Here is a 26271-nt window from a genome sequence, read left to right on the forward strand (position 1 = left end):
TCAGAATGAATTTTTTCTAATAAAGTTGTTACTATTCGGGGAAGATTTTATGTTGTTTCCTCTCTTCCCAGCGTTTCTGAGATATGTCATTGAGCAGAGAATACATTTTATTTAGGAAACATTCAGACAGAGGGGAGATGTGGTCTTTGGCCATGGCCACATTATGTAAGGAAACTCATGGGCAAGATAATATTACAGATCGACATATCTGAAAGTTGTTTTAGGAGACTGCTTTGTTTGGTGATTAGGGTACAACATGCTTATTTCAAGACCGTCCCAGAATAATGACAATACAAATTACCATAGGGCACTGGATTTTGGCTAATATTCATGATGGGCTACGACACATGACTGGCCCCCACCCCTGAGTATAGCAGAGCATTTATATTTTCACAAATGTGGTTTAGACACCTCCCAAATAGATGCTTGAACATACGGTCAACTCTTGGAGCTCTAAGGCCCCGGAATAAAACCTTCCCCCTGTTTAAAGACCCCCTGAAACATCGCTTCCTCCATAAAACCTTCCCTAACGAAGTGGAAATGGGAACCAGATGTTCTCAAACTTTACTACAAAGATAATCATATTTACTCTACAACCTAAGATACCATCTAGGACTGAATTTGTGCAAACTGTTAATACAGCAGTCACTGAACACCATCGCTGGAAGAAAAACTGAAAATTCTGGAGGGCTTGTAAACTATAAGGGCAGAAGCAGGGAATGATCCTTCTTTTTATCCACAGCATTTAGCATAGATCTGGTACCTAGGAAGCCCTCAGCGAATGATCCTGGAAAGAACAGATTCCGATCCTGCCCTTTTATTTATTTTATAATTGAGGCCCAAGGAGGAAAAGGAGTCACAGCGATTTGGTACCAGGATTTGGGCAAGCCTGTCCTTTTCTCTCCTGGGGCCTCTGCTCACTCCTCCCTCCTTCGCTCAGTATCTGAGTATGTGGGGCCTGCCCCTGCATGGTGAGACCGTAAGGGGTCTCTGAGCAGCTGGTGCTTACATGCCGCTGCCGCTGGTAGGGACAGAGGCTCATGTAACAACTTAGATGAACACTATGACTTCTCTGGAAAGCAGCACAGGGAGGAGAACCAGCTGTAGAAGCATCTGGAATTAAATCCCAGTGCAGGTTACCCAAACTTATTGAGTCATTTTTATTTATGCATCCTTCTCTCCATCCATCCATCCATCCATCCATCTGTATCTATTCCCAAGCACAACCTGCTAGCACTAAGCACTGCTTTAAATGTTTTTATATTTTTGTAGTCTCAGATTTAACCCTGACATAGACCTTGCAAAGTGTCCATGAGCATCGGGTGGGTGAAGAAATAAAGGCACAAAGGATCTGGCACCCATTCAGAGATCAGGGTGGGGATTTAGGCCTTGGACCATCGATGCTAGAGGCCCTGTCCCAATCACTGGGCCCTCAACCTCCTTTCTGTGAAGGACAAAGATGAGCATTTTATCCATAGCATTTAGCATAGGTCTGGTACCTAGGAAGCCCTCAGTGAATGATCCTGGAAAGAATGGATTCTGGTCCTGCCCTTTTGTTTATTTTACAATTTTCCAAGGAGGAAAAGGAGTCACAGCGATGTGGTACCAGGATTTGGGCAAGCCTGTCCTTTTCTCTCCTGGGGACTCTTTTTTGCCTTAAGGATCGTGGAGTGCAGTGAACCACGCTAATCATTGCTAAAGTAGGACTATCGTCCACAGTTCTTGGGAGGATTAAGTAGAATTATAGATATAAAGCCTCCACTACAGTTCCTGGCACATCCCACAAGGACATAGGCTCTCATCAGGACCATTCTAGGGGAGGGGAGAGGAACCGATGAGCTCCTCTGGAACTCACCCCCTACTCTACCAAATTAGAACACTCCATCCATCTCTCCATTTGAACTGCATAAACAAAATAGAAAAATATGATTCCTTTATCCCACGATAGAACATCGTGGCTTTACTAGGCCAACAAAAGGCCTTAGGAAGCAGCTGGGGTGGGGCGTGGGCTGGTTATTGTAACTGTGAAATGGAAGGAGGTTAGGAAGGAAGCAGACTGGGAAGGGAATTGCGGGGGGTGGGGGGGAAGGGGCTGGGAAAGAAGGGACAGAGGCTGCAGAAGCACCCAGCCTGCAGAGGAGTTACTGCCTCCCAGGCCTGGGCCAACATGGATGGGGCCAATCCAAGCACACAAGGGCTCCTGACTCAGCAAGTGGTTCCGTCCTGTGAGTCATTTCTGGAAAAAGAAAGTCCATACCATGGCATTCGTCCTTCGCCTGACATTTTTCTACCTCATGAAACTAGGCTGGGTTTTCCAAAATCCTTCCAGTTAATTTGAAGGGATAAACATCTAGCTTTCCGTTTTTGAACTTGTTAGTCGTGTGGCTGTACAGGATTGCACAACTGCTCCGGCTTAACCCCAGAGGGTCATTCCAGTCGAACCCTCCGGCGTGAGTGGTCTGGAAGCTCGAACAGAGCCATCCCTGCAGTTCTCCGGGAACCTGGCTACATTAGGATTTGTAATGACTCTAGAGCCATTAATTGGGGGTCTGACCAGCGAATATCATGACGGGGAAAAGGATCGGGCAGCTGAACTATGACCAGCCCAACAAATACAGGACTCGTTTAGGAAAAAAACAAACAAACAAACAAAAAACCACACTGTAAAGGCAGTTGCTTCATTAACATTAAAATCTCATTGCAATGGGAAGAAAGGATAAGGTAGATAAATTCTGCCAGCAAAAACGAGAATAGTGCGTATGAAAATATTATGCTAAAAAAAAAACTTGAGAAAGGCAAGGCTCTGCCTATGAGTATATGGTGCGCGCGTGTGTGTGTGTCTGTGTGTTTGTCTGTGTGTGTGTATGTTCTCTTGAGTAATTCATGGCATTTTCGTACCACACCTGCCACACAGGAAATCTCCACCGATGAGGACACATAAAGTCAGGTTAATATCATTGACGGTGATTTGGCATTGATTTCATATAGACTTGGCATAGTTTACATTTTGACGTAGATTTGGTTTCCGGATGAGTCAATGAATGCACTGAGTTTCATTAGCCCCGTGTCAAAATGAATGGTGTTCTTTATGGTGCATACCTTCTCACTTCTCTCTTACAGAACTCACAGAAACACAGTAATGCAATCACAAAATAAATGCTTTCCTCATGGAACCCCACACTTTCTGGGTTCTCTGATTCTTTTCTTCATGAATAGATTCCATGCAGGTATCCCTTAAATGATACTCTCTCTTCCAGGGTCTTGACCAATAAGGGGTAGATTCATGGGCTGCTTTGAGGAAACACATCTTAGTGTGTCACATGATAGATACAGTTGTTCTAAATCTTTCCATAAATACAGAGGAACCCTCAAAATAGCAATCCTTTGAGCTCATGATCACCCTTGGGTCAATAAGCAAGCCTTGGCATCTAGAAACAAGGAAATCAGAACATCAGGTGTCCTCTGATGTCCTCTCAAAACAGTCTCTAAGCTTGACATAAGTCATGCTGACATTAATGCTACCACAGACAAATTCATTGGCTTTGTGAAACAGCTCTCCTCAATCCTCTGCCTTCCTTTCTGTGTAGAAGAAAAAAGGGTGTATATATTTATTTGGGGGAGCTAAGAAAATGGCAATGAAAAACAATTTCTTCAAATTTCATTGTTTTTACTCAGATGTTTCTTTGACTTTCAAAAGAAAAGGCAGTTTCATTTTAGTAATGTTATGAGAAGGGTTTGAATTGTTTTAACACCTCAAGACAGTCATATTTTATAGTTATGCTTGATTTAAAGAAATAGTAGAAAACATTCACATATCTTAAATCCATGAGAATTTTTTAAAGACTTTGAATTCCTAAGACACTAAACATTAAGTCTGGGACAAGAAAGCACTGAGATACAAGGGATCTTTAAATCAATTCTTGGTTTTTGGCTTTAACAAAAATACCTAATTTTTTTTTTTTTTGAGAACATCAGATTACCTCAGTGTTTCAAAACCATTCCTAATTTATTTATGTCAAATTTGTTTCTATTAAACAAAATATACTACTAGTATGATGGGTAGCATTGCTCCTTCCATGACCGGCTTCCCCTCCAGTTGGCCACTCAGTGTGGATGGTCCTGGCAAGCACTGTTCATGTGCTTCTCAGGAGAGTTGTGTAAAAGGGATGTTACAACAAGGAGAAAACCAAGGCTCAGGGGGTTGGCATCCTGTGCCCAAGTCTGCCAGGCAGGGCTGGCAGGGCGGGGCCTCCACTCCACCTCCCGCCAACCTTATAGTTGGTCCTTAGACAACTGGGCTCTCTTCCTTCTACCCTAAGAGTGGGACAGCCCCATTCTGTTACTCGTGCACACCACAAAGGGCTGGACTGTGTGGGAACAGTACTTTCCAAATAGCAGCCAGGCAAAGGTCACTCGTCTGCTCCCTTCTTCCCATTTGAAAGCCGCTGTAGCCTTTCCTTCCGACCAGCCCTGCACTGACCCCTGAGTAGGACAGGTGACACCTCCAAATGAGGTGTGTGTAGTAGGGGAGGTAGCCCCCGGGTTCGACCGTGCCCCTGCACTTCCGTGGACCACCCAGGTTAGGTCCATGTTGCTCTAAGGATCTCATGTGGACTGGGACTTTGACTAAAGATCACAGATGATTTCTCTGTTAGAAAATGAAGAGTTTGGATAAACAAAGGTGCTTTTAGATTTGTCACATGTAAGACAGCATATCTTCTGTTCAGAGCTATCTGTACCAAGAATCTATGTAATTTATGTGTTTTTAAAACTGAGTTTGGATTTTCCCAGTTTTTCATTTGTTTTTGGAGTTAGGCTCAGCAATTATTAGGCTAAGCCTTATTTGTCCATTTATGAGTAATACATTTAGTTCACTATGAGAAATAGGCTTAGTTCACTCTTATTATAAATAAAACCAGTTACTTATAAAAATACATGTTCACCACCCAGGGTATGAAAAGTACAGAACTCTATTAAGAATAAAACAAAATAGAGATGCCTGGGTGGCTCAGTTGGTTAAGCAACTGCCTTCAGCTCAGATCATGATCCTGGAGCCCTGAGATTGAGTCCCGCATTGGGCTCCCTGTTCATCAGGGAGTCTGCTTCTCCCTCTGACCCTCCTACTTCTCAGGCTCTCTCTCTCCCTCTCATTCTCTCTCTCTCAAATAAATAAATAAAATCTTAAAAAATATATAAAAAAAAGAATAAAACAAAATACTTGTTCTCCTTTCAGAAGGGAATAGCTACTATGAGGCATGCCTATGTATTTCTTTCCAGTATTGTTTTATACAACTATATGCATACACACACACACACACACACACACAGAGAGAGAGAACATATTGTTCATAAAATGTTATATTCTGATTTTAAAACTATGTTCTTATATTATTCAATTTCATTTTGACCACAATTTTATAATAGCTTCCCATCCTTTCGAACTTGGGTGACTTTCGCCACCACTTTATTATTGCTGGATATGTTGGTTCTTCTTTTCCTCGTTATAGGTAAAATTGCAAGTCACTGACCTGTTTAGGTTACATTCTTTCTATGAAGGAGGATTACTGGGTTAAAACATGCAAGTATGTAAGTTCTTCATATGTACTAGCAATGTAGTCTTCGAAGTTTTTCATTTTGTTTTGGTTTTGTTTTGTGTTTTTTTTTTAAACCGATTTTCATGTCTAACAGTGTAAAAGCTAAAAAGTAAACTATATATATATATATATATATATATATCCATCTTTTCATAATTGGATTCTGGTTCTTACCTTGCTTTTATCCTTGTTATAAAATCTTATGAAAGTTCCAATTTATATAAAAATGTGGTGAAACTTGAAGATTTTTTTCCAGATATACAAGTAAACACACATTATGAGTTTAAAATTAACCAATTAACTTTTGCAAACAAGCAAGGTGAATAGCATCCTGCTTCTGCATGGAACTCCATGGTCCCCCACCAATCCATACGGGTTTGCAGTCCTTCCGTGCTGTTCTGCCAGCCCTCCTGCCACTGGGAGCCATGCCCTTTGAATCTGGGGGTCTTGCATGCCTATACTAATGGTCTCAAACACAGTGTTGGAGAGGGCCATGGGTGAGGGTTTGGCCAAGACGCACATGGATATGAAACAGGAAAACTATACCTTCTTTGTCAGCTGATCTGGACTGCCACCAATCTACCCACACAGAACTACAGTGGGGAATAAAGTATGGGGCTCTGTGATCATCATTCTGGTTCAGCAACATGCAGTGACTCTGATCTCCAGAGTTCTAGTGCACAGGTCACGCGAGAGCTGTAGTGGCTAGACTCGTTCTGGTTTCTTCCTCCCTGGCCTTATTCACAGAGAGGATCTACTAATTCGAGTGTCAGCTACCATCTTACAGACTTGGTGTACGCAATCACAACAGCCCCAGCTCAGGGACGCCTATAAAAGATGCCTGTACATGTTCCTATAAAACAGTAAATGATAAGGGGGGGAAACGGGGTTATCAAAACAAGATACAATAATTCACACACAGAGCAAGTAAAGGTAAAAGCAAATGAGTCATAAACCAGAACCAAATGTAAATAGTTACCACCTCTCAGTTTCACACTTGATTTGCACGGATTTTGCTGGTTATATAACTGTAATGGAACAGGAAAATCACTAGACCTAGAGTCCTATGAAAACAGCAGCTTTGCAAACTCTCAATTTTCTATTTTCAATGACAGTTAATTCAACATTTCAAAGTACAGAAGTTAAATGAGGCGAAGAATGATAAATGATGCCCCACGATTGCTGAAATCTGATTACCCAGAGATAAGAACGGGCCAGATTCTACTTGCACAAGTTTGGACCTAAGGCATGAGACCAATGAAAGAAAGAAGGGGAGGGGAAAAAAAAAAAAAAAGCAAAAAGGGAAGAAAAACTTTAGGGAAATGAATGCTTCCATTTATTCCTCCTAAATATAATATAAACAAGGACACAAAGAATATGCAAATGCATTCCGGATCCCATGGACACTCGGGGGGGATATTAATAAGCCAGTTCCATCCTGAAAGAAAACCCCCAAATCGACCTCCATTTAAGAAGCTAATTTATGCACTCCTGGGTCCTCATACAAGTTAAGCAGCCCAGAGTATCACAGCAGGCATAGAACAACAGACCTGAGCCCTGCTGTGTTTGTTCAAGGAGGCAAGTTAGCTCTTCCTAACAGGAAACAAAACATGTCGTGGGGCTATTAAACAGGGGTCTTTTTGCCATACTGTGCAGCCCTGAATGCATCAATTGCTGTCCCAAACAGGATTAGAGATGTGGTTTCCTTTAACTACAGTTTTGAGAAAAATGCTTATGCTGCTCAGAATTCTCAGACTGATATTAACTAATCTAGTGCCGGGCCAGACAGCACCCTCTCGAAACCTCCACGGAACGGTCTCGGACATACTCCAAAGTTGTGGGAAGGCAGCACAACAGAAAGGAGAGAGGGTCCCGATGCGGGTGGGAGGGGACGTTAACGCCTATACACAGCGAAATTTGGAATTCCCCCAAGAGTATTTTTGCCTTTAAGTATTCAAGGTCCCACTCCACAGTGATTAGCTGTGTGGTGAACAACCCCGGTTTCATTCCCAGAGACAAAACCCATCTGAATGAATATGCAGTTTGAAAAAAATGGATTATTTGTGCCAAGAATGGCAACTGAATGTAGGCTTGTAAATGGCTTTGGGTAATTCTGCTGTGTCATTATCATAAAATGGGATCTCCCAGATATTTCTGTAGAAGCCAAGAAGTTCCATGTGAGGAAAAAAAAAAAAAAGGCAAACCTATCTTACATATGGACCTTTCTTCATGGTTCAATGTAGGACAATCAACCCCCTGGAGAAAGTGGGGCAATTTCCACTATAAAGAACAGACTCATGATGGTTTGAGGGCAACAAGTCTGTATTGCTACATGGTTTTTTAACCAAAACTTCAGGACACTTCGCTGCATTTGGTGAAAATATTTAATACCGATGAGACATATTACCAGTTAGTGTTATCCCAAGGTGATAGCAAGGGTTGAAATTTATAGACTCTAGAAAGGAATCACAGCAAAAACAAAATGGAATTCTTTTTGCAAACCATTGTTCTAGAAAGTAGTCATACGTTAGAAGATAAGTTTTGAAAGACCCTCAAAATATCAGAATTATGAAAGCCATAACTTCTAGCCAACCATCATTAATGACTACCATACACATGAGGGATACCCAAATGGGACATTTTTAGAGATAGATCAGCTAAGAGATTAAAGTAAGCATGTTTACAGAGACATAACTATTTAAAATATTTATGGAGAAAACAGTTGCAGATGATACTAAGAGAGATTCCAACAAAAACACAGCACAAATGCAGACACCATATGGTCCAATGTATGCACCCATGACCTCATGTGAAAAGCAGGCCAAAGACATAACAGCTGGAGGTGCCTCCCTTTTACCCCCGGAACAACAGCTCTTGGGTTTGGAAGGGGCTCATCATAATCATGTCCATGGCTGGGTAAAATCTATGGGTAACGTCAAAGGCTTTGGGAAGAAAGTTTTCAAAACAGTTGTCCCTGGAAGCGTTCACTTTGTTGGGGTTTCAAGCCCAATCTGCATTTCCCTCTGACACCACGTAAAAGGTGAAGTCAGGTAACGCAGAGTTTTTCGTGAACCAGAGAAGCATCACGTATCTTCCCAGCATTTCTGTTGTCTCCTGATTATTCATTAGGCCTGAGTCAGGACCACAAATCACTGCAGACCCCCCAGACTACCACATCCCATGGGATCTGCTCATATGTTCCCTTGATTGCTGCTCAAAAGCATCAGAAGCCAAGACACGAAAATAGCCGTGGAAACTCTTAAGTTTTATGAGTGTTTAGCATATGGCCAGTTCTAGTCTCATTACACAACTGGAAAACGAGTCTATTGTTCCTGTTAAATAAAGAGAATCCTAAAGATTTGAGAAGTCAATTAACTCGCCCATGGTCACAAATGGATGGCGCTGGGATGCCACCCGCCATGTTCTTTGCTGGTCAACCGGCAGGACAATGAGTTTGAGGTGGCGGGGGTGGTGGGGGTGGGGGCTGATGCTTGTAGGAAGCTATCTTTCCAGAAGAGTGTTCTGCAACTGTCACTGAAGTAACACTGGGGATGGAGAAGGGAAGGGTATGAGAGGAACATACACTCATCCACCAGCCACTGAGACTAGCTGTCCTGAGGTGAGGTGCCTTCCACCTGCACTGAGACCCTCCTCAGCTGCCCACCACCTTCCAGCCCAGATCCCCAAGGTTTATTATATTTAAACTCCTTCTCCAAAGAGCTGAATTGCCCAGAAATGACTCCAGGGAGTTCTGAGACCATTTCATGCAGGGCTCTTAATAATTTTTAAGGTAAGTACCTTTCTCTGTTTTAATAAAAAGACAGTTTGTATCCCTGGTGAGGAATTGCGGGGGAGGGGGGGAAAGCAGAGCTACTCCTTGTGACAGAGGGCTGCACAGCAAGTCCTTGAATAGTTCAACGTCTTTTGCAAAGGCACTGGGGCATCCTCCTCAATTGCAAACTTTCTACATGTATGGCATGTGATGTGAGTGACAAGAGGGAAGAGAGCAGGGAACCAAGTGCTACTGAAGAACCGTATGTCCCAGCAACCTTTGTTCTTACCATAGTCCTGTGTTGGTTTGTTTTGAACCTTGTTTTAAAAATCCCATGGCTGACAGCACCTCAAATTCATGAGGAATCTTCTACGACAGAGTACTTCTGTATATGGGTCAGTGGAAACTTGATGAAAAAATGCCAGTACATTGAGGACGGTCCAGTTTTAGGCACTGACGTCGTTAAGTCTCTTTACAAAGAAATTTCAAACGTGGGCAATTAAGAAAGTATGACCTATTAAAGATGCCGATCCTTCCCGATAATGCGGAATTCTGACCATGTATTTACTCTGGAAGCTGTTGTTCTTCTCAAATCCTTTAACTTTTCATGAAGTATTCAGTCTTTTTGTGATGCCACTGAAGTGTAATCAAACGTTACCACAAGCCAAGTCACACACTAGCATGTCTCGCCTTGTTTAAATATCTCAAATATATTTGAGTAATTGTGTAATGATTTCTAGGCCTCTGGTTGTCCATATGGTCTGAACAGACTGTCTTTTGTAGAGCAGTTGTGCTATCTCTCTCAACGGGAAGGAATCAAATCATCTTTGCTCCAAACTGGAAAGCTTGGGAGGTACTGCTTACATTTCCGGGAGGTGCCTTACCTCAACTCTTGAAACCAAACCAACCCACATCTGGCCCCCAGAAATCACTGTGTCTTCTGGAAATCTTGCTTGTGTTTGTGAAATATCCCAGAACAAGTCAGCAGGCATCATGTGTCATGTTTTCTTCTGTAACTGTCCTTAGGATACAATGACATGCCATGGGGACGACACAGCAAAGCCAGCAGGGCAATCACATGGACTCTTACTAGACAGAGAACATTCTACGTGGTGAAACCAGATCATCTCAGACAGACAATGAGGACCAGTGAAAGGGTCTGGCTTTGGCAAGAACTTTGCTCTAATGCTCTCCAGGTGGTACAGGCAATGAGACAAGCAAAGGAGCTATTGAGTTTGCAATTAATGAAGCCCACACGAGTCTTCAGAGATTTGACTCAACAGCCCAGCATCTAAACTTAGTCACCGGGTCTCACAAATTATTCACATTAACTGTATCCCTAGGAAAGAACCTCAGGGAAGACCTGGAATGCTGTGTTTGAAGGAATGTGCTGAACTTACTCTGGACCTATTATTTGAGAATTCTTAGCAAAATGTTTGGGTGCAGAGTTGTCCCCAAACTACTGGCCACGAGAGGGTTCTTTGATGGGACAAACTTGGCAGGGAGACAATGGACAGATGAGTCTGGAGGCCTTTCTGCTCCTGCCCAACCTCAGGCTTTTGAAATCTTAAGAGGAAAACCATTTCACTGGTCACGAACAGCACTGAATGCACAAAATCATGGAGACATGCACATTTTGCGAGTTCCGGGGGTGACTGCAATGTGACAGAAAACAGTTTACCTTTTGTGCCTGAGGGAGCTGAAAAACAACAGGAAAACAAGACAAAAAGAAAAGAAAAAGGCAATCATTACATTAAAAGTCAAGATTAACTGTAAAACTTCATTTGATCACCATTAGCAAATGGAAAAACCAAAACTGGGAGAAAAACAAGGGAAATAAAACTAAAGCTGGGTCATTTCCCCGAAATTATGCTATGGGGCTGATTATTCAACCCGCTGTCTGTATCCGTAATCTCAACACACAATCCGTGAGCACATGTTTTAGGAATCACCACGCCCAGGCCGGCAGTTTGGCAACTTCCCGCCATGCTTGACCTGAGGCTCTTCTGTTCAGGGGCCCCAAACACTCATTTCCAAGACCCAGTTCCTCCTTCTTGCACACCAGTGGTTTCCTAGTGGAGACGGACAGCCTGGAGACACCTGCAGTTGTCACAACTGGTGAGGGGAGGGAGCGAGAGCTATTGGCTTCTAGTGGGTAAAGACCAGGGTTGCTTCTACACCTTACAACGCAGGGGACAGTCCCCGCGGGAAAGAATTACTCAGCCCACATGCCGATTGTGCCAACGTTGAGAAACCCTTCTGTACATAAAGGTAAGACCATCCGAAGAATGTTCTGTTTTTAAAGTCATTTTTTCTTGCTTTGTCGCACATTAACTGTTCTTTTTATTGGTGCTTAAGAAAGCATGCACAAGGGTTTGTGCATTTGAAATAAAGACGATATTCGAAGAACAATGAAAAGGCAGTCAGTTAATCCATAAAATAAGACATAATGGCTTTCCCAATGGTAGAGGCAAGAAACTGAAATTATAGGTATGTGGGAAAAGATGAACATTTATGAGACATACTTGTCTATTTTTCAACCTTGAGACGATTAGGCTGTGGTTTAATGCCACTGTATTTGTGCCTGCCATGAGAGCATACAGTGTTTTGAAAAGCATTTTTCTAATCTGAAATGGAAATTCCATTATCCATGTGTTAAGTACCAAGCTTAGGAGTTGCATCATTTTCAAGACCGACTTCTCATTGTAGAGACTAACATTTATTGTGTGTGAAATCGTCACCAGGAACCGTTTAAAGCCTTTTGTTTGCATTACCCCAGCAAATCCAAGCAACCCGATAGAGGTGCCTTCATTATCTTCATTTTATAGATGAAAAATAAAATGGAACTTAGAGGGTTAAGTGATTATATAATGTTCCATAGATAATAAGTTGTAGAGCGGGGATGCCTTAGGAGGTGCAAATTCGACCAAACTCACACAGCAAAGGCCACGAGCACTAGGAAATTAGCAGACTTTTCTGTCTCTCTGGAGTTTATAACATTGGAAGTGTTGGAAGATGCAAGATAACTAAACCAGATACTTTGGGGGCCCGTTTGAACCTTTTGCCTTTCCCATTCATTTAGTCCTGGGAAGAATGTTCTTTCTTCATATGCACTAAGCCAGCCCAGGGCTTCCTAAGGCCCTGAACCTGTGGACAGAATCCAGCAAAGGGCAGAAGGGATAGACCCAAGCCAACAAAATGCCTTGATTCTCAGAGACAACTCCAGAATAATTTGGAGGATGTCCATGAAGGGCAGACCCAACCTCTCCAACACTCGTTTTTCAAGCAATTTTATCCCAAAAGGTCTCCCAATTTAAGGAAACAGGAATAGTACAAGCATGCTTTTCTGATTCTTTCATTCTAGTCAAGGTTATGGTGAACACTACTCAAAAAGGAAGCCTGTGAGTTCCTCCAGTGCTTCTTTTTTAAAAAGATTTTATTTATTTATTTGACAGACAGAGATCACAAGTAGGCAGAGAGGCAGTCAGAGAGAGAGAGAGAGGGAAGCAGGCTCCCTGCTGAGCAGAGAGCCCGATGCGGGGCTCGATCTCAGGACTCTGAGATCATGACCTGAGCCGAAGGCAGAGGCTTTAACCCCCTGGCCACCCAGGCGCCCTTCCTCTAGTGCTTCTTAAGAGTTCAGAAAATATGTATCAAGAGGTGAGAAATCCAGCCTAAAATGAGGGATCACTTCAAGATCTCTTAAATAGTAAACATTTTTTTCATACGATAGAAAAGAAATGTTAGAGACACGAACATTAAGGGAATGATAAATGCACGTTTCCTTAGGAAAGCATTTGTGTTGAATCACAGCTTGTCATCTGAAATGCGGGGCGGTGGGGGGCTGAGAATTACAAATGTTTGATGAACTGTAAAATAAATACCAAAGGTTCAGTCCTGCACAAACTGCCCGACTTGACAAGCCCCTGAAAGGAGAGCTAACCTTTCTCTCTCTTTCTGGAAGCTTCATCTCAGTCAAGCCGGAAACACCTCTTTTTGACTCACCCATTTAAGCCCATGAGAAGGAAAATGAGAGAGTAGGCCTTTGTGGTGATGTCCTTGTCCTCAAACTCTCCACAAAACATATATTTTCCTCAAGAAATAACTCATGAGAACAAAGAATCACTTTCCTATCGGAGCTCTGAAGGAACAGAAATTACAGCTTGCAGTGCCCTCAACAGGTTGGACCTCTGAGAAGGAGCTTCAGAATAGAACACAGCAAATTTAGATTAGATCGCTAGCAGCCACAGACGCTACTACTTGGGGGCATCCACCCAATGGCCACCAACGGTGTCCACGAGCCTGAACTGGGAACCTGACGGCTGGACACTTGGGGGCCTCTGGCTGGAGTCTTGAGCCATGTGCCTTCCAGCCTTTGGCCAGATGCTTGTCTGTAAAAAAGGATGGTGGAGGGAGGGCTGGGAAATGGGCCAAATCTTGAATGGCCAATGGATTTTGTCTTGAGAGCCAAGTCTGAGTGATTAGTAATGGCTGTCTGGAGGGCCGTGTTGAGAAGGATTCTGAAGTTATGTCTGAGTTTTGTTGGAAAGAATGTGAGAGCCACATAGCAATGTCCTTTGTGGGCTAAAAACCAAGGAATGGCAGACCTTATCGCTGGACATGATGATCTCTCAAGGTCTTCCTGTACTTTTTCTTTGTAGTTCTGAGCACATCTATGATTTCTATGTCATTTATTTGTTTCATGTCTCTCCCCTGCTAGGTCATAAGCTCCACAAGGGCAGGAGGGAATTTCCGTTGTGTCTAAGTCTACAACATTCTCTAAGCTCTGCCTGTAACTGGTGTCTGCCTCGCTTAAGAAGGTACCTTGTTCCCTAGCATGCCCATGCTAGCGAAAGAGAACTGGGTGAACCACCTTGAATCCACACACCTCCACAAACACACCATGTTGAGAACCCTGACAGCTGTCAAGAGAAAAAGAAATGTCTCTGACCGAAGGATGGATGTGAACTCTCAGATTCCCACGTCTGACATGGATGTCTATACATGGGCAGACCATCTCACGGACCCAGGGATGCACATAAAACCAGCCTGGGAACTTCCCTAGGCTGAGGCAACATCTCTTTCACAAAAGCTACCTTGGCATGGCTAGCCAGGCTCCCTGTCTCTGGACCTGTTTCTTCACACTATAGAAGGGTCTGCGTGGGCAGCTTCAGGTTCCTTCCAGGCTGAACAGCCCCAAGTTGCACTATTCTCTATCCAAGTGCACACCCTTCATTAACTTTTTAAAAGGAAGGGTAAAGGAAGAAAGAAGTAGTGGTAGGCTCTGGACTCCCACATTCCCGAAGAAAAGCTGGGTGCTGGATGCCTCCATGAGATACCTAACTTGAATGTGGAAAAACTGAGAAAGTGTCACTTGGAAGAGAACAGAGAGGGGAGGTGATGAAGATGAAGAAGACATAAAAACAGCACAAGCCACTCTTCAGTGGACACTCTCAACGGACCAGGGACTTGGCTAAGCGCTTTTCATCTTGAGGGATGTTGGTCCTCACAGCAGACCTCCAGGTTAGACAATAGTATCATCCCATTTATAGATAAGGAAAAGATAATAGTTAAAATAGCTAAGTACCTTGCCAAGGTCACTGAGGCAGGAAATGCTTGAGCTGAGGGTCAAAGTCAAGCCTCTCGGCAGCCCCACCTCTCCTCTAACATCAGGCTCAAGGTCCCATCTCCTGCAGACCAAGGGTACTAGCACCAACCCAAGCTCCTGAAGGACTTGGGGACTTCTCAGGCCATTCCATCTGGGCATCTCCCATAATGGAAAGGGGAATGAGAAATTCCAGCACCACCCCTCGTGGGAGAGTCTGGATGGAGACAGAAAATCCAGCTTACCACAGTTCTCGGCATGTGGTGCATGATGTAACCATGTAGCATAAATATTTACCATGCCCTCTCCTGTTGCAGACATTTGCACTTACTCTCTCCTCATCCTGGGACTCTCCCTCATACCCCTCCCTGCTTGCCTAGCAAATGCCTACTTCTCTGGTCAGTTATCATTGCCTCAGAAAAGCTTTGTCTGACCTCTTGTATCATATGCCCTCATCACATGCCCTCATAATACCACACGCCTCCCATTCATGGTATAGTGACTCCTACTTGTGGTAACTGCCATTCTGCCCTTCTTTTTTTGGTAACAGGAACCAAACTTTTAGCCAGGATAGCTATATGACCCTGTTAGAGTTTGGTGTGGCTAAGTAGTTCAGCTGTGGTCAGTGAGATATTCATGGATATGGCTTTTCCAGATAGTGTCCTTAAAAGGATTCCCTCCATCCTGCTGCCAGTAAGGCACCTGTGATGGCTGGTGCTCCAGCAGTCATTCTGGGCTATGAGGTTATCTTGAGGATGAAAACCACACACTAGGATGGTGAGGACAGCAGTAGCGACAGGTAATTATAACAGCTACGGCCAGCTATCCACCATTCTAACTGCTTCACCTATGTTAATTTATTGAAAACTCGCAGGAACCTTATTAGGTAAGTTCTATCATTACCTCAGTTTTATAGATGATGGAACTACAACATCATATGGCCAGAAAACAGCAAAGATAGGATTTAAAAAGGGAGACCAGTAGGAAGGGCAGTGAATAACCCAGATGAGAAATAATGGAGAACCGAATCAAGGTGCTGGTGGTGGAGGTGATGGGCAGTGGTCTGACCTTAGATCTATTTCAGAGTAGACTCAATAGAGAATGATATGGTAATATGAAAGGAGAGACATCAAGAGTGCATCCACAGGTTTCTGTCTATGCGAATGCAAAAATGGAACAGCCATTTACTGAAAAGAGGAAGACAAAAGGGGGAGAATATTTGAGGGAAGTTCTCCAGAGTTGGGTTTTGTCTACAACTGACAATTTGGGGATGTCTTTTAGACTTGCAGGCAGAAGCGTAGGGTGGGGAGCATGGTCACCATCAGTATTCCGACGAGGTCACTCAGGGAGTGCACACAGATAGAGGAGAGCTTGTGTCAGGGACAGAACAGGAACATCCCACCAGGTAGAGGTCTGGAAGCTGAAGGGAACCAGTAAAAAAAGCGGTGAGGAGCCATGGGGGAAGTGGGAGATCAGAGAGCCCTGAGTCCCTGACGCTCAATAAAAGTGCTTCTAAGTGAGACAGTGCCTCCACCAAGGGAAGGGCGTGCTTTTGTTTTAACTATCCTTGTTCACTTCAGTTCTATCTCAGAGTTCTGCTCAGAGTCATGGGGGCAACGGAGGGGACATCCAGCCATCATTCTCGCTCAATGAAGTTCCAGAGTTGAATGGACTCCTTTTCAAAAATAAAACTCCAATTAAAGAACTATTGATCAAAACAACACATTCCACTGTGAAATATGTAAAGACCAAATGGGAAACAAAGTATTTTCCTGCCAACTGTGTAAAAAAAAAAAGAAAGAAAGAAAAGAAAAGAAAAGAAAGAAAAGGAAAAAAGCCTGGTCTACATATGTTTATTCCATTTGTAAAACTGGCCCTTTGCCTCAGGCCTTATGAATGAGCGATAAATCCATGCTTGCTGCAAAGTTTCCTTGTGTTCATTTATTTTTCTTGTGCGTGTTTGCATTTACAATCTTCCATTCTTCTTCATTAAGCAATGTGGGTAAAGATCCCTATTCCTCGTATGTATCAGAGGAAGTTCTGCTAATTGGCTCAAACTCAAAAACCTGTACACCAAGGACGGAAGGGCTCTGATGAGCTGAGGTCTGGCTGGGTGGTTTCTGTCCCACCCATGCCAAGCCACCGCCGTGGCTCTCCCGTCCCCTTGCTCCAACTCCTCCCCCGAGCCCCATCTCTATACTACATCCAGAATAATCTAAACGTATAAACCTGGTACTCTGCCAGCCCTCGCTTGCCTCAGAGGCCGTGTGTGCCTATTTTCTCTGGTGACCTAATGCTCTGTCCCTTGGCCATGCCAATTCCCTGACACCCCTAACAAGCCTGGCCTCACCAATTCTTACCCATCTGTCCAACGGCAGCTCCCCTGGTGGCCGCTCCCCTGACTGAAGACCCTGTCTCAACCAAGCATCTTTCTATGACTTCATCTTGTTGATTCCTGCCTTAGCATGTATCACCTTCTGGAATCTTCCTGTTGACATTTTAATTACCTCTCCACATAAGATTTTAAGATTTATCCAGGACCCACATCTAATGTATTCATGGTTTGATCACCGCAGACTACACCTGTATGGTAACTGGCCCTTGTTAATCACTTAGTACCTATTTGTTGGAGGATAGCGGAAGGAGAGAAGGAAGGAAAGAAAGAAGGAAGGAAGGGAGGCTGGAAGGGGGAGAGGAAAAAGGAGATAAGGAAAGGGAGCAGGAAGGAAGGGGTGAAGCGGGGAGAGCCTTAGAGTCTGGTAGGCCAGGTATCAAATCCTCCCTCTACCATTTCCTAGCTGTGAGGACTTGGGCAATGATATATTGTCTTAGGGCTCTGGATTTCTCATCTGTGAGACTGTAATGGTAACACTACTACAAGGAATTCATGGGAGGATTACATGAGATAAATACCTGTTGAGAACCTACAACAGCCACTGGCCCATAATGTTACTCTTTTTACCCCTTGACCTTGACCTTGTAACCTCTGTGGTTTTCAGAGTGGGCCCCAATCTTACAGTATATGAGAGATTACACTAATAACCAAGTACCTCATGGTCCATAACGAGCCCACGGACCTGAAGTCACAGTCTTCCCCCAATGGGCCGTCGCTTTTTCACAGTGGTTATGTAGAGGAGTGACAAAGCCTGGAGGAGGTGTCTTACGCAGTATGTAACTCTTACAATGGATTGCGTCTCTTTGCTCTCAACATAAGCCCCTTCTTTTTGTAGTAGTTCCCACATTTTGGGTAAAGCTCTGTTCCAAGCTCCTTGATGTAGACAGTGCCAAGACCTAAGCCAACCAACTCATTGCTCTCCCCTGGCTACAGCAAATGGCTAAGAGTGGACATATGACATAAACTGATCTAGTGAGGACTTTTATAGGAGTAATCAATAATTATATCCCTCTTCCCATGTCTCTCCTCGTCCCTCTCCTCTCTCAACTAGAGTCTGAGGGGATGCACCTCTGGGAACAGTGCACCAAATGGGACCAGAGAGTAAGGCCAACAGTATGAAAGGTGGGAGTTACAGAGGCAGAACTCAGGGCCCATGGCATCATTTGAGCCCCATGTCTATCCAGGGGACTTAGCTTCTAGTGGCTTCCAGCTTAGTAGAAACCATAGGGACAACCTAAGAGACCGGGGTTCCCATTATTCCCGTAGATACATGTAGCTGGTCATCTCTAGGATACACCACGGCTGCTCACGACTAGATTTTACTTGCACAAATCAAGGGATTCCTCAGAAAGTTCTGTATTTTTGCTCAACTTCAAAAATTCTCAGAAGTAACTGCCTCAAAAGATTTCCGATGGCATATGTGAAAGTTCCTCACAAAAACACAGCTTCGTGTTTTGATCTTTATGACAATGTTAGATGAGTCAGGAGACAAAATGGTGTCTCTTTGTGTCATTGTCCTGCTCCTCAGAATCTCTTCCTCCCCTGGCTTTCAGTTCATCTACTTCCTCTACTTCTTACATTTTTTAGGGTCCTATTTCCTCTACTTCTCTTCCTCCTGAAATGTGGGCACCCTTCTGCTCATTCTACAATCCCCTCAGTGAGGCCACTCCTCTCCGGGCTCATGGCTTCAAGTCATGGTGGTGCTCCCCTGCTCATGGTGGTGCTGAGAGGGGAGAGGGTGGGAAGAAGGACAGGGGTAGACGTAGACAACCCTGCAGACTGAAGCAGGAATAAAAAGAGGGTCAATAAGAAAACAAACATAACCGATTTTCCTATTCAAGTTCCCATTGGAATTTTTGCTTCACATCCTGGAAGTCCTTTAAGCCCTGTTAGAACGACTCACAGGGAGAATGATTATCTCCGTAATCCAAATTGTGTTGCTTTTGTCAGTTTGAGTGTTCTTTGATCTGACCACATACAATTTACTAATGATTTCTAAATATCTAGTTTGGGGTACAAATAGAATTTTAACTTGTTTTTCCAGGAGTGCATTTAAAAGCAAAAAAAAAAAAAAGTATGAATAGAAAGACCTTTCTTTGCAACACACTTGCTTTTGCTTTTCAAAATGTTTCTTTAAACAAAAATCATATCAGTAAAGCATGTTCCCTGGAGAAAATCAGATGTAGAAGGGAGGCAAAAAGGAGAATTTAAGGCCACCTCTGACACTAGCATCCATTCGTCCCCCTGACATCCACTGTTGTCCTCAGTTAATATTATGTTAAATGACTACACAGTATTCCAGTATTAGAATATATGATAAATGACTTATGAGCGATGTATGCTGTATTTTCCTTGTCACTAAAGTAAATGATTGCAATAAACATCCTTGTAGTGGACACATGCTTGTAATAAACATCTTTGTAGTAAAACTGTTGCACACACTCTCAACTTTCCAAGAAGCTGAATTATTAGTTAAAGGGCATTGCATATTTCAGTCCATGTGCTTTCTAGAATGCTTTCCTAATTTACACTCTGAGCAGGATTCTCTTTTTCCAATGTTCACTTCGCCACCCCTAAGCCAGAGCTATGAATTATCATCTTAAAAAATCTTCTGCTAATTTTTAAAGGTTAGATTATATGGATGAACTTTTTCCATAATTCAAATGAGTTAGAGAGAGAGAGAGGATAATCAACTTTAAAATCCCCAAATGGCCAAAGGGTTCACTCTGTTGTGGGCCTCCAGATAGCAGTGCGTTGCTTACTATAGACTCGCACCTCCAGGTTATTTAGTGGAAAAGAAGTAGATTGATAACTAAAGGTCAGATTTTTCAAACTTAATTTTGGATAAAAAAAAAAAAAAACACCGTGTTTTTGTTCCAGCAGTAGAGTCCTGCCTAGATGAAAAGCAATCCTGCATAAATTATTCACTTGATGGCAGACATTTTTGGGGACGCTGGAAAACGTGGATTATTAATGGGCAGACCAGAACAATTCTCACATTACATATAGCTAAGGACTATCAGCTGGGGGAAAGCCCCAGACATTTTGCTTGTTATAATGTTCTAAAAATTCTCACAATAAGAAGTCATTTCTCATCAGGCTCGAACTCTGCATTGTATCGGAAAAATAAGTTTCCAATTAAAATTGTCATCCTTCAAGCTTTATTTTGTGTGGTCATCTTGCTGAAAAATTATCTGGAGTTCTGGCAATGTGGGGGAGCCCAAGGTCCTGCCGGTTTCCTGTGAGAACATGCATTGGTAGAATCTAAAGGGGATTTGGCAAAGTCCAGATAAAACCACCACCATGATGCATTTGTCTTTGCTGTTTGAAAACCACGTTGGTCCACAGGGCAGTCCAGGGATCAGTGCAGATTTAGGAGGATCTGATAGGGAAGGAAGCTCTTTTTTGCAGGATTCATTTTGGAACTATCTGAACAGGAAGCAAACCCACTCAGACCTTCTCCTGAACTCCCACCCTACCAGTGTCACTTTTCAACATAGTGACTGCTTCCAGTTGGATGCTCTAAGCTGCTGGTTTTAATTAAAACTTAATTTGCAAAAATGTTTCATAATTTATGCATGTCATATAATTCCTCTGAGACTGTGAACTTGGAGCCAACTCAGGGCCTTATAAGGAGACACTGTACCGAGAAGGTTGGGGGAGAAAGGGATGTAGGAGAAGAAGTACCAACAGGGGTGCAACACAGGAAGGTAATGATGCTTTCTTTCAGCTTTCCATCACCTGGATCTGCAGCCACCTGGGAGAGATATGGGCCTTGATGTCTGGAAGCGGAGAGCCCATCTGGCAGTCACAGACTCAGAGAACCAGAAGGGTCAGTAGTGGCCAGAATGGTCCTCCAAGGAAGGTCTTACCAAGGGAGATGATGAGCCAAAGAACTTGAAACCCTCCAAAAGAGATGAATGGGTTCCCACTCTCCCCACAAAAGGAGACACCGAAAACCCACAGAGGAAAATTAATGAAAACTCAAGAGTTTGCAATGAAACCATTACTTCACTCAACAGATGTCTTCCAAGAGAGAGTTTGCAGGGATTTGCCAAACTGTTGAACCACAAAGAAGTCTGTGTAGCAACTTAACTAGAAATATTAGGCCTCTAAGAAAGATGACCAGTTGAACCCTCCCCTCAATACACATCCTTTGTTAATTATAAAGTGAATGAATCTCCAGTCACCCTCCATGTCTCCAGTGGGAAAAGATCTATATAGACAGAATTTTACACAGAAAAAAATCAAAGGGGCCAGGAGAGAAAGTGCACACATAATTCTGCATACTCACAAAGGATGGGCAACCGTGTCAATGCCATAGTCTTTAGTGGCCAACCTGGTAAGTTATACGTTTACTGACAGATGATCTCTATCTCGGTATCTACAGCTTAAAGGTCCTTCCCTTTCCTGCTGCTTATGAAAACCATTATAATCTATTAAGTACTAGCAAGAGACTATGTAGTTTATCTGTCAAGCTTGTACCTCACAGAAGTGAACACGTTAAATAAACATTTGCGGGTCAAGGTATAGGTTGTGGGTAACAGATAATCAATCCTCTGTTGATGTTCTCAGTTAGGAGATCCTTCGGGAAACTTCCCGCCCTGTGATTCTTATCTGTAATTCCAGTTCATGAGTTCTTTTCTAGGAAAAAGCTATGAGTATTTCCTTCTATTTGATGTTGTTTTCACCTTGGTCCATCAATGAATATATTTTATGTTCCCCTGGAAAGAGAAAGAACTGGCAAAGCCATGAGTTGAATGATACTAGTTCTCTTGGTGCATCTGCAAGTCAAGAGTTGTTGCTGTTTACTAACAATGAGAACTTGCACATACTGAGGCCTTACTCTAAGCCAGGCCAGGAGTTAAGGCCTCTGAACGCATCCTCCCTCATGAGAAATTCTCACATAACTCCAGGGACCAGATACAGTCATTTACATCCCAAATATGGGGAAAGTAAGACTGACTCTAGACCATGTTTTCTGACCCAATGGGATAAACAAGTCATACAATCCAATTAGTCTTTTTTCTAAAAACAAAACAAAACAAAACAACAGCAACTTAGAATAACCTATGAGTGGTTAATGAAGGGAATCCAATATAAAACTAAAATTTAAGTGGTTTACTTGGCAGTAGAATAGAAGAGAGCTCTGTCCTTCCCTCAAGCCCGCTGACACACTGACTACCACACTACTTCAGGCTTGTTTTGGTCATACCTAGAAAGGAGGAGACCTATTAATAACGCAAGAACTGCTGACCTCTCAAAATACATTTTGCTCCCCACCCCCCAAATCTGGTGGTTGGCAATCTTTAGGCACATTTTGCCAAACACATGTTCCTAAAATTTTGAAGTCCATGTGTATTTACAGTGGAATTTTCTCATGGTCTTGATTAGTTTATAACTAAGTCATAAAACTAGAGTAACTCTTAACAAATATCTTTATTTCCTAGTTCTTTTTTTGTTATTACAGGATTTTCTTTCTCTTAGTTAAAAAAGTCAGATCTCACCAGTGACACTTGGGCTCAAACCTCAAAGAGGCTAATATGCTTCGGAAGTTCACTTTAAAACATATACTTCAACGGAATCCAAATGCCAAAACCTGAGCTACAAAATACTGTCATTTATATTGAATTCATAAGTTAGGGAACATGATCAAGGAACAAAAAAAGAAGCATAAATAGGGTTATCTTGTAAATAAACTGACTAAGTATAGTATTACATTTAAATAAAAATTGTTTCAGTATCATATCCAGTAAACTGTCACTGTCTCAAAAAGTTAAAAAAAGAGAGATTAGCATTATTCTTTGGTGCAGTAATCTTTAAACCCAATATGTTTGTTAATTTTGAATATGAATAAATAAGTGAAACAATATAATTAAATAATCTTGAAGATAAAACAAACTAATCAACTAATCATCATCATCTTTTATTTCTAAATTTCTACTGTGGTCACAATAGAATAACTAGTATTGGATTAGCCCTCTTGACACAAACAAGGAAATAAGTGGACAGAACACACACCAAAAAGTCCTTTCATATTGATCAACAATCAATACAGACTTCACTTCCTAGAAGGCACAAAAGTGAGGTGAGATTCATGATAGTCTGCCCAGAGGCAGCTACAAGACCCTAGTGTAGGGAGGCTGAGCCCATGCAAAGCCCTAGTAGCTATGCTGAATTGAGGAGGAATTGATCAGAATTTATGGAGGCTAACGTGACTGAAATTTTTCAAGGAGAGCACTGGAGAGAGAAAGCTCTACAGAGAAAGGGCTCCAGAAATTCAGAGGGAGGACTTCTTGAGTCTTTGGTGTAATACTAAAATGATTATGCATAGGGTGAGAGTCCACAAGACTGGGAAAAGCACAATTATAGGGGCCAGGGAGGGGTGGGGTGGAGAACTTCAATAAAGCTGTAATCTAAAAAAAATCCATTGGGCTCCAACTATGGCTGGGAATTTACAAGTTCCCACCAGTCAGAAAAGAGTTCTCTGTAAAACACCTGGAGCATTTGGTAGGAACCCCAGGAAGGTTGTTCCTAGGACAACCTAGTTAGGAATCTAGTTCCTAGTTACAACTAAACTAGCTGTTAGACTGAAAGATACACCATACCTGCCTAACCAAAGCTTGAAACCAAGCATTTAAAGGGCCAAGCTCATACATAAGTAAATTAACCAGCCACCAGAACAGAACTCAATACTCTTTAAAGGAAGACAGCAAATTTAGATACTTACCACAATGCCCACAATCATGAAATCATTATGGCCAACACTTAGTAGAAAAAAATTACTAGATGTAGAAACATGAAAATGTGACTCTTAAGAAGGGAGAATAATCAATTAGTAGAAAAATACCCAGAAATGATGCAACTGGAAACCATGACTTTAAATTGATTATTAAAGATATAGTCAAGAATTTAAAGGAAACTTTAACATTATGAAGACAGGACTAACAACTAAAAACAAATGCCAAACTGAGTAAAAAATCAAAACCAAATAAAACCCACAGGGTTGAAAATTATTACTTAAAAATTTAAAGGGGGGGGCACAGGATGGATGGGTTTGGCTCAGTTGCAATTTAGACATTCCAGAAGGAAAGATCAGTGAACCTAAAGATATAGTAATGGAAATCATTGAAATTGAAAGAGAGAAAAAAAGAGGGGGGAGAGAGAGAGAGAGAAAGGAGCTTTGAAAGAGAATTTTAGTAACCAGTAGGAAAATATCCAGCAGATTAATGTATGTGCAAATGAAATTCCAGAATCACGTGTAGTAGGGGAGAGACTGAAAAGAAATGAAAACATAGTGGCTACATATCTCAAATTTGATAAAATTTATAAACACGCCAACCTAAGAAGCTTAATAAGCCACAAGCAAGAAAATCACATGCCAAAACCCAATACCAAGGCACAGTACAATAAAATTGCTGAAAATCAATCAAAACAACAAAATCTTAAAAGCAAGCAATAAAAGTACACATATACAGTACAAAAGTAAGAATTATCAATGACTTCCCACCAGAAAAAATGCAAGCCAGATGATAATAGAACTACTGGTTTAAAGTACTGTAATTAAAAAAAAAAAAAAAAAGGTACATTTAAAATTCTATATCCAGTGAAAATATCCTTCCAAAGAAGAAGAAATAAAACATTTCAGACACTCACACACACACACACACACACACACACAATCTGAGAGAATTCACTGTCAGCAGAGTTGCACTTTAGAAAAGATTTTTTTAAAAGTTCTTCAAGCTGAAGGAAAATGATTCCAGATGCAAGCTTGATTCTATACAAAAGAATAAATGGGACCAGAAATGGAAACTATGTGGGTAAACATGAGATTTTTTTCCTCACTGTTTAATTAACTATTTTAAGCTAAATAAAAAACAATGTATTGTGCGGGGTTTATAGTATACGTAGGAGTAAAGAGCATGATAATAGTAGCACAGAGGACGGAAGGAGAGCATGGGAGTCTACTGTTGTAAGTTGCTTCCCTTATGAGAGAGGGAGATGTGAAAAGTTGAAGATGCAAATTGTTACACTATAGCAACCACTGGAAGGATGCAACTAAGAGGTACAAATTTGCTACTAAGTTAGTAGTGGAAACACAGTGGTTAGGGGCACCAAGTCCCATGCAATCAGAAATCCATATGTAACTTTTGACTACCAAGAAACCTAAATACAAATTGTCAACTATTGACTGGAAGCCTTATCAGTCACATAAACAGTTGATTAACACATATTTTGTATGTTGTATGTATTATATTCTGGATTCTTACAATAAGGCAAGCTAGAGAAAAGAAAATGTTATTAAGGAAATCATAACAGTATGATAGTATTACATACAGTATTATGGTACTGTAATGTATTTATTGGGAAAAAGTCTGCATAGAAGTGGACCTGTGTAGTTGAAACCCATGTTGTTCAAGGGCTAAATACATACATATGTGTGTATATTTATGTGTAAATATATATGCATATATATACACAAATACATATAATGCATAACTTTTTAATGAAACTATGGTAGAGTTAAATAAAAAGAAAAATAAGAGATTAGATAGCTATTTCTAATAATATGGTAAACTTAAACCCAAACAATAGATAATTACTTTTTTAAAAAATATTTTTATTTGTTTACTTGACAGAGAGAGAGATTACAAGCCGGGGGTGGGGGGTGGCAAGCAGATGGAGAGAGGGAAGCAGAGTCCCGACTGAGCGAGAAGCCCAAGGTGGGACTCGAACCAGGACCCAGGATCATTACCCGAGCTGCAGGCAGATGCTTAATGGACTGAGCCACTGGACTGAGATAACTACTTTAAATGTAAATGGATAAGGGGCACTTGGGTGGCTCAGTCCGTTAAGCATCCAACTCTTGATTTCACCTCAGATCATGATCTCAGGGTCCGGA

The 26271-nt window shown here is 42.0% G+C and overlaps 1 protein-coding gene across 3 annotated transcripts in view; it reads right to left on the minus strand.

The window, feature by feature from the left end:
- The window catches only part of CACNA2D3 (calcium voltage-gated channel auxiliary subunit alpha2delta 3), an 863447-nt gene that overhangs the window by 233197 nt on the left and 603979 nt on the right, over positions 1 to 26271 (minus strand). For all 3 annotated transcript variants that reach the window (XM_044253365.1, XM_044253364.1, XM_044253363.1), the window contains one exon: positions 11048 to 11065. In XM_044253365.1, the coding sequence (XP_044109300.1) occupies positions 11048 to 11065 (18 nt within the window). The remainder of the gene's footprint in view (positions 1 to 11047; positions 11066 to 26271) is intronic.

Source organism: Neovison vison, chromosome 6 (genome assembly GCF_020171115.1).
Source record: "Neovison vison isolate M4711 chromosome 6, ASM_NN_V1, whole genome shotgun sequence".
Taxonomy (NCBI): domain Eukaryota; kingdom Metazoa; phylum Chordata; class Mammalia; order Carnivora; family Mustelidae; genus Neogale; species Neogale vison.